At 44.2% G+C, this 15278-nt stretch overlaps 1 protein-coding gene across 3 annotated transcripts; it reads right to left on the bottom strand.

Moving 5' to 3' along the window:
* Positions 1-40: 40 nt before the first annotated feature.
* Positions 41-15274, bottom strand: SNAPC4 (small nuclear RNA activating complex polypeptide 4). 3 transcript variants are annotated; one of them, XM_015878860.2, is made up of 23 exons: positions 15024-15274; positions 14511-14551; positions 13853-14011; positions 13139-13264; positions 12600-12678; positions 11961-12042; positions 11045-11149; positions 10366-10438; positions 9882-10046; positions 9511-9658; positions 9188-9294; positions 8817-8911; positions 7972-8066; positions 6678-6763; positions 5766-6155; positions 5224-5313; positions 4793-5030; positions 4615-4685; positions 4232-4306; positions 3947-3974; positions 1498-3524; positions 1043-1175; positions 41-505 (listed from the first exon to the last, which is right to left on the bottom strand). In XM_015878860.2, the coding sequence occupies exons 1-22, from the start codon at positions 15151-15153 to the stop codon at positions 1047-1049; spliced, it is 4539 nt and encodes a 1512-aa protein (XP_015734346.1). In that variant the 5' UTR covers positions 15154-15274; the 3' UTR covers positions 41-505; positions 1043-1046. The 3 variants fall into 3 exon arrangements, with proteins under 3 accessions (XP_015734346.1, XP_015734347.1, XP_015734348.1); XM_015878861.2 differs by having other exon boundaries at positions 13853-14008; XM_015878862.2 differs by lacking the exons at positions 41-505; positions 1043-1175 and having other exon boundaries at positions 2952-3185; positions 3334-3524; positions 15024-15208.
* Between the last annotated feature and the right edge of the window lie 4 nt (positions 15275-15278).

Here is a 15278-nt window from a genome sequence, read left to right as displayed (position 1 = left end):
AAGCACTATTTACCATAAAAAACACAGAAGGCGTCAAGAGTTTAAGTGAGAAAAATAAACATCTGTATTTCAACCAGTACTTGAGACTCATGTGATAAAAAATTAACCTGCTTCTTACTGAGCAGCATTCAAACAACATCATTACAGCATTACAAAAACACACTCAATGAACAACATATTTTGAACACAGATAGACATTCACATAAATAGGGGGGAGCACAACAAGGAAATAACTATCATTGCTGGCTTCCCCAGGTCCCCAATAGTTGTTACCCCGTAGCACTCGTGGTAAATGCTAGGCTGGAAGAGAACGGAATCGCTCTGTGCCTAAAAGGCAGCTCCGTTTCATTACTTGCAGCTTGTCTAAATGAGCAGACTTGTTTAGGTGATGTTTCCCTCTCCTCTCCAGCTCTGCCTGGTCAGCTCGTTTCAAGTGTGAGAAGTGAATAGTGCAAAGAGCATCTCCTGATGCCACATCACAGGGCAGGCCTCCTTCCAGGGGCTCCTGTAACACAACACAAATAGCTCATTAGTTGCAGGACTTTTTAATAGGGAAGCGAATGTTTTTGGAGTTTCTATAACCAGTTTTGAAGAAGAAAAAAGTAAAACCAAGCTCATTCAACAAGCAAATCAAATCCCAGTCATGCTCATTTCACTACAGGTCTCAACACATTAAGACACCTGAGAAACTGCCCAGTTACATACACAAGGGATGTAACCATCCAGGACTTTGTTATACCAAAAATCAACACTAATAAGGAAGCAATAGAGTCCAAAAGGCTGCCAAATACTTAAATCCCATAGCTCTATAGGTAATTTTATAGTGTAAACACCAACTTCCCTTCCTCCTCATCACTGTATTACACTTAATGTATGATTAACAGGCTGAGTGCAGACTCCATGTCCTCAGGGAGCGGAAGTCAAAATCATTTCAATCTTCTCCTATGGTCATGATTCATTGTTTGGGCTTTGCCACAGGCAAAAGTACTTCAGGTTCTCTCTTTAGAAGAAAGAAATAACACAGAACAGCTACCAACGTTACCTCCTCACACCCTCCTCCTCTTTCTGAGCCTCCTCCTGATGCGCACACTCCTCCTGATCTGAGGAGCACTGGCCGTCCCATCAGTGCAGGTGCCCTCAATGGATTCTGCAGCAATCTCTTCAGTGTCCATGCCCTGCAACACAAGGAGAACAGACTGTTTGCACAGCAGCACAAAACAGAGGAGAACCTGCAAGAAAACCCTTTCATTTATTTTAGTTAGCACAGTAAGATTTAAAATAATACATGGAACACAACGCTCTATTACCACAATCCCAGCAAACACAAGCCATACCAAACACAGACCGTTTTCAGCCAACACCAGCACTTCTTCCTACAGGAGTAGGATTCTGTCTCTGCTCTCCAGCCAGAACACACCCAATATGGTTTCTCTTTGCCTAGACTCATTGCTAGAGAGGTTGTACCTACCACAAGTGACACTTCAGTTTCTCCTTTACCTTGTTTGGAAAATCAGCATCTCTGTCTCCAGGCTCATCACCACCACCTGTCCCATCTGACTGCGTGTCCAATTCATCCCCACAGCTCTCAGGATCCTCAGACGCCTCCTCCTCACTCTGCCACTCCTCTTCATCACTCTCTCCATATTCCCTGCTGCTGGCTGACAGAGTCGTTACCACTTTTGGAGGAGGCAGAGTTGCTAGTACAGCAGGGAGTGTAAAGGCTGCTAGAAAGCGGGCTTTCAGCAGGAGAAAAGCAGGGTCTTTACCCAGTTTCTCATGCACCAGTTCTGTGATAGCATTCAAGTCAACCTCACCCTCAGTCTGACTGCCATCAGGGGACAGAAAACGCGCTGCTTGCTTTTCCAGAGCCGCCTTCTGCAGAAGTAGCTTCGAAAGGGTTTTTAAGTTGCACAAAAAAGGTGGGAAATAAGGCAACCTGGTTTGCAATGGTGGTACCTGGACGCCTTGCTTTCCACTCAGCCATTCCTTCACTAGCTCCTCATCTTCAAGGGAAATCAGGCTATAGTCAAGCAGAGTCTTTTCTGCACTTGAAGTGGTTGGCTGGGCTGGAGCACTCGCGGTCTGTTCAGGGGGTGCTTTAGAGGCAATGGGTCTGTATTTCAGTGCCTGGACAGCTGAACCTTCAGAATTCCCCGTGACACTGTTATGAGGAATTGAAGCTCTTGGCTGGAGCACAGCCCCTTTATTAAGGACATCTGAGTTGGAAGATGATCCATTTGCTGTAGATGAGTCCTGGTTCTCTCCCAAGCTAATGACACCCGTCACACAGCAGGAATCAGACCCCTGAGTGCTTGCAGGCTGCATCTGGGGCAGCAGCTGAACATGCGGGGTTGGTGCCCCACCAGGAAGAGCATTCTGAGCTGCAGAAGAATCAACAGTCTTGGAGGAACTATCTGAATGTGCAGATGTAGCAGGAGAAACACTGGATACGCTGCACACAGGATCAGCCAAGCTCACAGGGAGGATACTTGCAGAATGGCTTACACCAGCTGTCTTTCCTTCTAAGCCCCCTGCAGCTGACTGGGGATTTGTTTTTGTCTCTGCATGGCTTGGCTGAGGCATATTGACTCCAGAGGACACAGGAGGTGCTCCTAAACCAGAGACACTGCCACTGGATGTCACACTTGCCTGACTTTGAGTCCCCACAACAGCAGCTTGCAGACCTTGGGGAACACCCACAACAGCCTGCACAGCACTGGAGAGCAAAGCCTGCTGTGTTACAATCCATGTGAGAGGCAGCACGCTGTCAGGAGTCAAATGGGAGCCAGGCTGTGGAGCTAGAAGAGCAGGCAATAGATTGACCGGCCCAGGACAATTTAATCCATAGGTAACTGGTGCAGGAAGAGACAGTTTGCTGTTGCCAGACTCTACGCCAAAAGGCACCACTGTAACTTGGTGTGGCACAAAAGCTTGATTTTGCAACACTACTGGAGCTGAGCTACCAGCTAAAACGTGACCATTGGACCCTCCTTGATCTGGGGCCTTTCCAGCTGCAGTTGGATTCAGGCTTGGAAGAACTCCTCTTTCAGGGGTATTGTGTGGAGCTTGCTCATTTAATTCCTTATCAGACTGCACTTTTGTCTCTTGTGAGGAACCAGGGCTCTCCCCAACTTTTGGTATTGATGGAGAATGGTTTCCAAGCACAACAGGGGTAGAAGCAGAACCTGCAACAGAAGTAAATGCCAATGGGGGAGCTGGCACACGTTGTACTTGGCTGTCCATAGAGCCAACCGCTCCAGGTTTGCTCCCCACTTGTGCAGGACTCATTTGCTGTGGTGGGTGCTGGATTATCAAAGGCCCTGAAAGCATCACCTGTGGGGCAACGAAGACTTTTGTCTGCAGCATAGCTTTCTCTCTTAGCTGCTTCTCTAACTGCCGCTTCTCTCTCAGCAGTTCTGAGACAGTTTTAGGCTTCTGCCTTTGAGCTTGGGCTAGAGGAGCTGGAAGAGATGGGAGAGCTGGAAGAGCTGTCCGTTTGTTGGGAGCAGGCTGCGATGTATTGCCTATAAGGTGAATAAGGAGGAAGAAAAACAAGTCTTCAAAAAGGAAGAAAGATTTCAGATGTTATTTTGTAGCTATCAATTACCCTGCATAGGAAGTAAAAAAAAACCATCCTGACTGTGGGAGTTCTTACAACAGTGTGTTGTAAATGAGTGCACTGCTTGAGGGACGTCTAACAGTACAGCCTACAGACCATCAGGCAGGCACAACAACAGCGAGCCCACAGCACTTCAGTATCGCTGCCAGTCATTACCAAGGTTAATGTATTAAGCCCATAACTGAAAGATCCAAGAGCTACCAGAAAGCAGCAAGGCAGTGTATCTCATTTCAAAGTTCTCCTTCAGTTCAGTTGGTTATTAATCTAATGATGATGAATTAAGTGAAGGTTCCCGTGCATCATAGAAACAAATGCTCTGGTAGGTACCTGAAGATGACTCCGAGCTTTGGGAAGCCTGCAAAAAAAAATATATATATATATGTATATATTAAATTACACTTGAGACATATAATGATCATTAGAACAGCACAGACCAAGCATCACCTATCAGTATCCCATGCAAATGGCCACACAGGCAGCACTTTATTGTGCTTCTGATCCCAAATCAACTGGTAACACACAAACAATACCAACGCGCCACAGTCATCAAAAAGTCTCTATTTTAGTCAAGACTCCAGTGGGAAGAGCTCAGAAATAGTTGGTGTGCGTTACCTGCTGAGGCCTCACCGCATCGGCCTTTCTCTCCCGAATGATCTTCATGCAGCCATTGGTGTCAATCCGAAAGAGCTGCAAGATAAGCATTTCATTACAACCTGGTTCAGAAAAAGAATGTGTTGGTAGAGCCAGCAACACGACAAGGCAGATGGGAGAGGCTTCACATGAAAGACTCTGGGTACAAATTCACACTTGCAGAAAACTGTGACAGCATTCGAATAGATGCAGGGTTTACTAAATATAATATGCAAGCAAAGAGAACAGATTAATCTAGTAATTAGGTTAATTTAAATGAAAGATTTGTATTTGTTTTTAAGCATCAAGTATAAAGATTACCGCTCCTGTAAAGAGGGTAATGCCATTAAGACAAAAAAGCCTACCTGAATGAAAAGCGTGAACAGGGGAGTGCTGGAGAGACTGACCGACTTGAGCTTCTGTTGGATAGAATAAGCTAGAAAAAAAAAAGGCCCAGCATCAAAAAATCAGCTGAATAATCACTTGAAATAAGCCAGAAAACAGGGACACAAAGGAGTACCATCTCTGATAGGTTACCACTACCTTTTGTATGATCAAAATTCATCTTCCCAGTTCGCCAGGTGCAAGGCAGCAGCACATCACCCACCCAAGGTGTGACCGCCATCAGGAGTCTTCTGTCAAGGTTCATTTTTCTCCATCGTGCTCTCTCTTGACGAGTTTTCCCCACGCTGTTCCACAGCCCCCGGTGCTTCTCAGCAGAAGATGCACCAGCCTCAGACGTCTTTGTTATAGTGGCAGAAGATTTTATTAGCTTTGATTGCTGCACGTGAACAAACACATCATTAGAGTTCCAATTAAGAGGGTTAGTCCCCATTTGTTTCCATAATTGCCCTATGATCTATTCCTCTCTGGACTACAGTAAAATAAGACTTATGACTCCATGTTTACTTGCCTTAAATACAGTTTGGCAGCACCCATCCCACTAAAGCAGATGAGACAAAAGAGGCACTTACAAGTTTCCTCTGAAAGCACGTGTTTTCTCTCAACACTCTTCTCACATCCTCCAGGGAAACCCGCAGCACTTGCTTCCCACACCTGGAAGCCTTAAAAAGAAATCACAAGGGAAGATGTAAGGGAAAGCGTGCCATAGAAAGTCACTCGTGCTGATGCTATTCACAAAAGCTCTCACCAGTCCCATTACTGGGATTATCTACACACTCTGGCCATCAGAGGAAAGGGAGTTATTTCAGCAGCCAATCCTGCTTGATGAAGATATGGAAAAGGTTTTGTCTTGGTGACACCGTGGGTAGGGAAGTAGTTCTTTTTGAGGTATTAGACGGCAGGGAGGAGCAGCACCAGGAATTTGTGTTAATTCACACAGCTCAGTTTCCAACAGCTCCCCCCAATGGTACAGTGAGAAAGCAGCACAGGAGTGAAAAATCATCATCTGCTTATCTCAGCAACTGCTCTGTTAACGGCACCAAATGCTCTTCCTGGAAGTTTCTAATCTAAGCCTAAATTCCATCCAAAACAGATTGAGAAACCCAGGACTCACCTTGTTAATTTCTTCTGTGGGGTTCTTCACAGTGATGTCTGTTGAATGGGGACGTGCCATGCCCCTCAGGATGGTGCTCAGTTCTGTTGCTTTATTAGTAACTCCTTCACCTCCTTCATGCCTTGCATGTGGAATTTTACTGCTGCTGGTCCTCGCACCAACACTCCCAAAGGAGAAAGGAGATGAAGTTTGGTGCCTTCTTTGGCACGACTCCGGCACATCAGTCTGCGTTGGGATCCACAGATCAATGCTGGGAAAGGCACATTCCTCCTTACTGGACTTTTCTTCCTCAGAAGTGTCTGATAAGTCCAGTTCTACATCTTCACTGCTGCTCTCTGAACAGCTGGAACTCTCATCTGTATCTTGGCGTTTCACTGACCTGGACCGTTTCTTTTTAAACAACAACAAAAAAAAAAAGCACAGATAAGCTGCAGCCAGCACTAACCCTTGACTTGCAAAATATCTCAGAGCAGTAAGTTAAAGAGTCTTGTGCGGCTGTATGCTACCAGAGAAAAGTGGTTTCAAAATGGATGGTGCAGCAGCATCTGCTCGTGCTTCGCCAATGGAACCACAACAGTAATTTTAAGGTGGTCCGAAGCAGCCAGGCTTTATGGAGTAACTTGTATCACAACTGGCAACTCCAGAGGTACATACAAGAAAATGCAAGTATATGCTTATATAACATCCTTCAAGGTCTTTCAAGTCAATAAGGAAGTTATGTATAACANCAAATATATAACACTTTTAACTTTATTCCTTCAGGGAAAAAAAGGCTGCTTTAACACTAATTAGACCACAAACATCCATGACAAAGTATTGTGTGAAATCAAGGGCAATTGTGGCACTGATTTCATAGGATTTAACTTTCAGGTTAGAGATGGGACTGTGATACAGGAAGGTTCTGTACAATACCTTCGACCCAATCATGATTTTCCATTTGCTCAGGCACTGGGAACGAGTCCGATGTGGCAACTCAGAAGCTATTTTACTCCAGTGACCTAAAAGGGAAGAAGAGTAGAGCAACCTATTGATGTAACAAACTGCAGGCACAGCATTTCTCTTCCACAAAGGTTGCTTAGATGGGTTTACCTATTATTACAATATTACCTATTGTTGGAGTGGAGGTCAGATTTTACTTTTTCAGATCTGTTCAAATCGCATGAAGCCTCCCTGATGTTACTCAGAGAAAAGCTGCACCTCCTCAAATAGTGTGACTGATTTCCTCAGACCAGCATCTGATTCAGTTGATAGATCTGATACAAGGATACAGTTGCAATGCTGTACCCTCCCATGGAATCTAAGACACCTCATATTAGGAAATATCTGATTTACACTTTACTGTAACATTGTAGAGCTTACATATATACATGTTCATGAAAACACTTGAACAAGATACTGTGCTTCAGTAGCACCACAATCCATAAGCAAAGGTGATACAGTCTGATGGAGGCAGTGCAAGTGTGACAGTTACATAAGAGAGCTTCATCTCTAGAAAGGTTTGGAGTAGTTCTCAGCCTAACGAACCTTCTGCTACTTTAGAGTTGTTAATGAGATGGGGAAAGTGCCTGTCTTGCTTTAGATTGCACCTAAGAAGATCCAGCAGGAGAACTGTTCACCCACCCCGATAAGCCCATCATACACAAAGAGAGGAATGCTGTGAAATTCAGAGTGTAAAAGAGTAGGGGGTGGGAAAGGAGATTTCCTTTTCAGGGCAGAACACCATACACATTTACAGTAACTGACTTTTATAGAGGGAAATGTATACGAATGGATGATAAAATCCTAATCCTCACCTTTGATTTAGCAAAGATTTCTTTAGGCTTTGCTCTGCCATACACTCAAGCCAATGTCAGAAACTAAAATGACCAAAACCCTGGCAGCATTACATCCCCAGCAGTAATAGCTCACTCAGATGGAAGCTAAAAGGTTAAAGCCTAATGCTGAAAAATAGTATTGGATGAAAGTAAGAGAACTCTTTCACAGACTGTGTGAGCACTGTGGAGCTGTGAGCAACATGGCCATGCAGCCCTTTGCTATCCAACTCCTTCATAAGTGAACTACCAAGGCTGTTCCACATAAGGAAGCTCAAAACCATCAGCATGAAGCAGAGCCTGACGCTGCTAAAAATAAAAGAGGAAGAAATTCAAAGAATTCATTAGCAAATAATACTTTTCTAAGCTAAAAATTAAGCCACAGGAAGACTCACCCAGGCCGTGTTTCTGCACCAGATCAATTAGTTGTTCCTCTTCCTTTAAACTCCATTTGCCTTTCTTTACATCACGGTGCAATGCTTTTAAGTACCTTCAAACAAAGAACATTAAAGTAAGGAACATTTCACTTCATTTATATGGTACTGATCAGTGCTGCATAATCTGAGGCTGAACACAACCAGCAGTCTTATCAGATCTTCCCCTTTTCCAAGGCACCCATTGCTATTTCTGTAACACAGCACAGTTGCAATCTCTGTGTTCACAGAAATATCAGGCTACGTGGTTAAAAACTACAATAAGCAGTTGTAAAATGGATCACTGAAACCAGAACATGCTGCATTTGGTCTCCTGAAGCTGGGTTCAGTGCTGAACATGGCTCAGCACCTCTAACAACACCAGTGTCAGCTGCAGGAAGCGACTGACCAGGCTGTTTGTGCAGCAGCCCATACACAAATGGCCACCTTTTCTCCATATATGTGCTCACTCACAACTCAGGATCCCTTTGCTCTGCTTAGAACAACGGCCCTTCCAACATGTGCTACACCACCAGCAGCTACACCAAGGGAATGATGCACCACAGGCACTGCTCTCCCTGCTGGACTCCAATGTCAGCTCCACCTTCTCTAACTACAGAGGAAAGTCAGGTGGAAACAACGAAGGCTTTGCTTAGAGTCCACCTTCAGAGATCAGCAGAGATTGTATTTAGACCATAATCACATTGATGACAGCCATCCCAGACAGATGACACTGTTGTAAGCAAAGCAAACATATGTAAAAGGAGTAGCACCCTGGCTCTGGATAATAGGCCTGAAGGCAGAGCTGTTCCATGCGCTGTACTTACCGGTCACTGCACTGAGCATCACTTCTCCCTGGCACTTCTGTCCTAATTTTATACCAGTCACGCTCTCCATACTTCTCAACTGCAGCCAACAGCATCTGGGTTAATCACAGAAAGGAAGAGTCAAAACCCTTTGTCAGTAATAGCTCTAGACAGCCTGAAACAGAAGCAGCTCTGTATGTTTCCACAGCATTATAAGCCTCAGTTCAAAGGTGTTTGAGAGCTGAAACCTCCCGACCTATAAACTGCCAACCTCAGTGCATTTTACGCTCCTCTGTGTGACATTAAAGTGCTCACATGCACATAACCATGCAACACTGCAAATCTAACCTCCCACACCCCATTGTTCTAGGGAATTACAGAGCAGAACTCACAGCATCCTCCTCTGGTGTCCAGGGCCCTTTCTTCAAACTGGGATCCACACTCTTTGTCCATCGATAAATCAGCTGGGCAGAATCTCTTCCTTCCATGTAATAAGCAACTAGAAACGGAAAAGCATATTGTAAACTCTGCTGCAAGCACTATTTCTTCACTTACTATCATGGAAATGGAAACACTAGTAGCAAATACATCAGTAATTCCTTCAAGCAGAGCAGGCCAGGTGTTCCAGCACATACAAGCATTAACACACATAAACCTGGAAATCAAGAAACCATCACATGTGAATGGAAAACAATTCCCTTTGTAGGTTACTTACTTTTCTTGTATGGGATATGGCTTCCAACTCTCATCTCTTGAACAAGCTCTAAAAGCATCTTATCTTCATTTCTGGTCCATTCTTTCCTTTTCAAGTCTTTGTTATAGGTTTGGTATTTCTGCAAGCACTGAAAAGCTGTCCTGTTTGTCTTCATGGAAAGAAAACACAGCTGCTTAGATAGCTGGATCCTTAGGAGGACAAAAGCAAGAGGGCCAAAGTTCCAATCGTTTTGGTACTGTTCATGAACACTCCTCACAAAGGCATTAATTAACAGTGAATTAATATTAGCTTTAGCTTCCAAAACTTTACATGAGGTACCATCAGAATTACCTGACTTTCCATCTCATGTTCCTGGCCTCAAAACGACTTACCCCCAATTCCTGGGCTACAGCCTGCCAGTCCAAATAACCATGTTTAGCTGCAATGTCCTTCAGTCTCTCCGTTTCCTCATCCGTCCATTCATTTTTATTGATGCTTGGATGCTCCCAGTTTTGCCAAAACTTCTTCAGTTCTTCTGAACTACGCCGTCCATCAAACTAAAAGAGACAGAAGAAAATCTATTTCAGCTTGATTCAGCATTCATTTCTGCCCAGATGTTTGCCCAAGCTACATGTAATACAGTTTGTGTTCCATGCATGTCTTGGTGCTAATTTGTTCAGAATTAAATCATCAGATTTAACTACTGATAGCAAATTTGAAGTGCTTATGTGCTTACCTTATCAAGAACACACAACAGTCAACTTACAGAAGGGTATGAAGGGATAAGCAGATGGAAATGAAAGCAGGTCAGATAATTCTCAAGAGAATGGGGGCAGATGTTAGAAGTAACATACAACAGCTCATCTCCCAACTCACATGAACGTTTGAAATCTTCTCCCAGTCATGCTCATCAAATCTGTCTCCTAACAGGTCGCTTTCTGGAAGTTGACTAGAGCAGAAGACACAAAGAAAAAACCATCACATTAAACAGGTAATTAAACAGTCACTTTCTCAGCCTGTTTTTTCTTCATCTTATTCCTCTCACCTGCTATTAACTTCCACCAAAACTTACTACTTCAAAGCACTAGGCTCTTTAACAACGATAACTTCAGTTGCAAACAAAGCTTCTTCCTTACTGGACTTACTAAAGCAAATTTACTTGAATATAATGAGTGTACCATTGGAAAATTGCCCCCTGCAATGTGAAGCAGTTCAACGCAGCATCAGAATGCATCACTACAGATGCATCAACACACAAAAGCTCAGAATTAGTAACGTTTTCTGAGCTCTCCATCCCCTCAATGCTAAAGCAACAACCATTCCAACACTATTTCTATCCTGGCTGCCATATGAATGCACAAAGCATGACTCTTAGTGAACAGCTACAGATATGAGAGCTCTGTAATAGCACTTCATAGCTTCATTTGTGTTGGCCTGTATGAAATCTTCTCCAAATGTCACACTCAGAAGCACCCAAGGAAAGAGGGAAATACCAAAGTCAGCCTCCCAGAACAGATCTGCATTTCATCAAGAACTTATAAAAAAGATTTCTCACTTAATTGCCTCTATTTCCCGTTCCACTTCTTTGATTTGCTTTTCCAAGATCTGTTTCTCCATTTCAGTCTTGACATTTTCCAGTTTCTGATTCGAGTAACTCAACCTGTTCAAAGACATTTTCAACATTATTTCATAAGACTAGATGGGAAGGAGGTGCATTAGAAGGCATCTGGCAAAAGAGTCTTCCCCACAAGTATAGTTCTTTCCTTCAGCTTATTGCCCACAATAAACAAGACTGCCCTCCTAGGTTCTCCCACGCGGCAAACTCATCTTATTTTGCTGCTTCAATGCAAACAGCTGACCCAGAACAGGTCTCAGATTAATCATTTTGGTATTTACAGAGAGATTCAGTGATAGCTACAACAGCAACAAATTACGTCTGCACCAACTACAGGCACATACATCTCTCAAAGGACACACTGTTATGACTCACTTGCAACATATCACAATCTCAGTTTCAAGCCCTGAGGCTGTTTTAAGTTACACCACTGTGTGAGCAGGAGGAAACAGAGGGCTATAAAATGCCACAGTATCTTCAATACAAAACCTCCTCCCTTGCTGGTTACCTGCAAAATAATCACCAAGCTTTTGCAGTGCAACCTGAATGCTGTAACCTCTTGCTTATAGTCAAAACATTGAAGCCCTAGACTCCTCAATATCACATACACAAAATACAGATATCAATAAAGAATGGAAATGCTGCTATCTACAACAGTGTCATTCTGCACTGGCACCCACAGGACAGGGGATTGGGGATTGCTATGCAGGCGTCCCAGGTCCAACAGTGACAAAGTATCTGTGCTGTGCTTTGTAACCTTACTGACATAGCAATTAATTAACATGAGAACTTGCTGCCACTCATTTTCCCTCCTTACTTCAGCTGTAATGCTCTCATAAGATTGCACAGTACGTACTTTAGTAGCTTGGGCTGTAGCAGGCGCTGCAAGCGATCACTTACAACTGACTTCTGCAGTAACACCTTCTCCTTGCTTTTCCCTAGGCAAAACACAAACAATCAAGCGTTTAGTCAGTGCAAAACCACTGCCAGAGCGTCCCCCACATCTTCAGGAAGAGTTCATTTCCATTACCTACACAATTAGATCCTGCAGAGGGCCTATAAGAAGCCAGGTGAATTGATTCTGTTGCCCATCTAAACCACCAACGTCACGTCTGAGCTGCACAACTTGCAGCCTTCTGCTCAGTTTTACCCCCAGAGAACCTCAATGAAACCACCACCCAGATGGATGTGACTCCCTAGAGCTCAAAGCATCTCTTCTCTAATCTGAGCGCTCCCTTTGCATGATCCCATCTGGTTTTGGAGCACTCAAGGGAGAAGTGGAATGATGCACCAAAACAAACGCAAATGAAAGAAGGAAGTAATTAAACCCCCGGTGAATAAATGCATAAATCCCCATTTACTTTGAAGTATTCTTTCAGTGAATTCAACTATGAAGTACTGTAAGTATTGATGTTTAAATACAGATATGGGGGAACAGGTGATAGTATACGTTACATTTCCCGTACAACACCAAACAGCACATACAGCTACTTACATTTTGTTGATAGCAGTTGTTCAAAGGATTTTATGCCCTGAGCTGCCTTTTCCTTGGCATCTTCATTGGAAGGAGGGCCCTAATACAGATGGGAATACATGGAAAACTTGCTTATTCTCCTTGGAACTCCATCATGAGCTGCTACCAAAAAGACTGAAACTCAAACACATGCAGATTGTCAGACCAGAACTGCTGCTCAGTCACCTTTACATCAGAAAACAAACCTAAGGACAACCAGAACTTCAAACAAAGTGGAATTGGATGGTGGAAATGAAGCAGCACAATCAAAACTCCATTGGAAATATAAAGAACATTTAATGGCCACATGGCTGGAAAGCCCCTTTATGGAACTCTCAGATGTCACAGCCAGACAGAGGATGGACAAACCCTCTAAAAGAGGGCAAGCAAGCAACGTGTGAGGAAAAAAGAGACTGTAAGCTCCAGAGTGACATTCACAGTGAGAATGGAACACAGCTGCACTATGGTTATAATACATCACTGATAAGAAATCAATCTGTAAGCCAGGTCTCTTCACTTACTATTCCTGTTGTCTTGTCCTTAAAGTATGGCTTCATAAAATGGCCCAGAAATATGTTTGATGGTAAATTTCTACCATCTCCTGTCTTTGCTGTTTTTCTGCCATCGAGCTCACACAAGATTTCTTTCTGCAATAGAAGAAATACAAAATGACGGCATCTCCTCTGAATTTTCTACTTTCAATGAACAGCTGATGAGTCATTCAAACCACTCGCTGCACCACATTGCACCTCAGTGCATGTATGAAAGGCACATCACATTGGAACCTAACATAGTTGTGCAGTACAATGAGAAATGTAAATATATAAACACACTGACTCGCTACAATAAGCTAAAGCATAAGGTATTATATACTCTAGTGACAGCATTAGATACTATATACTCTAGTGACAGCATTAAATACCTTATACTCTAGTGACAGCATTTTGGAGGATAGGAAATCATGGAAACTGCACAAAAATAAGCCCTGCCAAAGGTCAGCATTCAAGTGACACTGGTTTGAACTGATATATTAACCACTGTATCCTTGTTCCTAGACAAGCAAGATGAATGCTACACCAGCAAATAAGGGTCTCTACTGCTGCAGCTGATCCCTGCACTGGTACCTCTCATACATTAAGAACATCCTACAAAGTTTCACTGTGGTTGACCTGCAAAGGATGAAAGCAAAAGCTCAGTCTGAAAAGCACAGATTGTTCTACATCCGTTCTGCTCACCTGCTGCTCTTTGTTTTGTGCAATCAGAAGCTCGACTTCCTCAATCTTTTCCTGGATAACTTCCTGATACACGTAGTTCATCTGCAGACACGTTTCCGGATCTTCCAGCAGGCTGCTTTCAAGATCATCATCACTACTGTCCTCTTCTTTTTCCACCTCCTTGAGGAAAACAAGGCATTATAGATAGGGGTTAAGGCTACATGAGAGGGAATGCTTGATTTTAAAAGCAACTGGCATTGTGTTGAAAGGTGATTTCCAGAAGAGCTGGATGCACTAAACTCCCTCCCTGTTAGATGCTCTGAGCCCTCCCAAAGGTGGTTACCAGCCCTGCCCAGCTCCCCCCCTCCTGCCCATCAGCTCAGCTGCTGTCTGACACAACATCTGACTCCCAGTCTTTGTAAAACCCATCCTGGTGCCACCAGCTGTACAACTGCAGGTAAACTGCAGAACGCTTCCAGTTACATTGGAGACCCGCTGCCTGGTAAGTGCTCAGCTCAGAACCATCCCTTCATCCCCACCTCATTTGTTGTATTGAAGCAATTCTCTACTTTAACTGTGGAGACCAAACAGCTGCCCCAAACTCCCTGACAACGATGTGAGATTCCCCCTTCCTCCCTGCTCCATTCACTGTGCAGACACAAAGATTAAAGGGAGTTACCATTTCTGCAGGGACATCTGAGCTGTCACCTTCAGCATCGTCTGTTGGACCACAAAAACACAAAGATATCAATGGGAATGATAGTAATAGTCTCGTGTGGGTTGGAAGTGACCTTAGATAATGAAAAAGCTTCAAACCAAGGGCTTTACAATTAAAACATGCAGAATAAAGCACTGCAGGGTATCTAATACACAACTATTTGGGGTTTTAGGGTATTGTTACTGCTAATAACGTTTAGTTGCCCACCAGACACTCTTGTTCTTTGCTTTATAGTAAGAAGAACAGCCTCCCAGCTCCCACAGACATGAGGTGGGCCCCCCCTCCCTTTATATCCCCCCATATGACCCCCATATCCCCCCATAGGACCCCATATCCCCCTATAAGACCCCATATCCCCCCATATCCCCCCATATGACCCCAATATCCCCCCATATCCCCCCATATCCCCCTATATGTCCCCATATCCCCCATATAACCCCATATCCCCCCCCCCCCCCACTTAGGGCCCCGTACCCGAGCTGAGGCTGCATTCCGACACGGCCACCTCCCCTCCGGTCCCGTTGAGCTGCAGGCTGCGCTCCAGCTCCTGGATCTCACGGCGGATCCTGTCCCGCTCCTCATCCAGGTCGGCCCCATCCGACATGGCGTCACCTCACACACCGGGCCCGATCCCAACCGTGCCGCCGCGGTCCCGCCCCCTTTCTACCCAGCGACCAATCAGCGGTCAGCTGACCCAAAAGCACGTGATATCACACAGCCAATAGGAGT

Source organism: Coturnix japonica, chromosome 17, assembly GCF_001577835.2.
Source record: "Coturnix japonica isolate 7356 chromosome 17, Coturnix japonica 2.1, whole genome shotgun sequence".
Taxonomy (NCBI): Eukaryota; Metazoa; Chordata; class Aves; order Galliformes; family Phasianidae; genus Coturnix; species Coturnix japonica.
Note: the sequence above shows the minus strand (reverse complement) of the source record. Positions and strands in the feature narration are given on the sequence as shown.

What these genes read in the sequence shown, in the direction of transcription:
- SNAPC4 (XM_015878860.2), bottom strand. Translation starts at nt 15,153, where the DNA reads ATGTCGGATGGGGCCGACCTGGATGAGGAGCGGGACAGGATCCGCCGT. An exon ending in CAGATGTCCCTGCAGAAATG is followed by an intron (nt 14,012 to 14,510) that starts GTAACTCCCTTT and finishes GTTTTCCTCAAG; the next exon opens with GAGGTGGAAAAAGAAGAGGA. An exon ending in AAATCATGATTGGGTCGAAG is followed by an intron (nt 6,156 to 6,677) that starts GTATTGTACAGA and finishes TTGTTTAAAAAG; the next exon opens with AAACGGTCCAGGTCAGTGAA.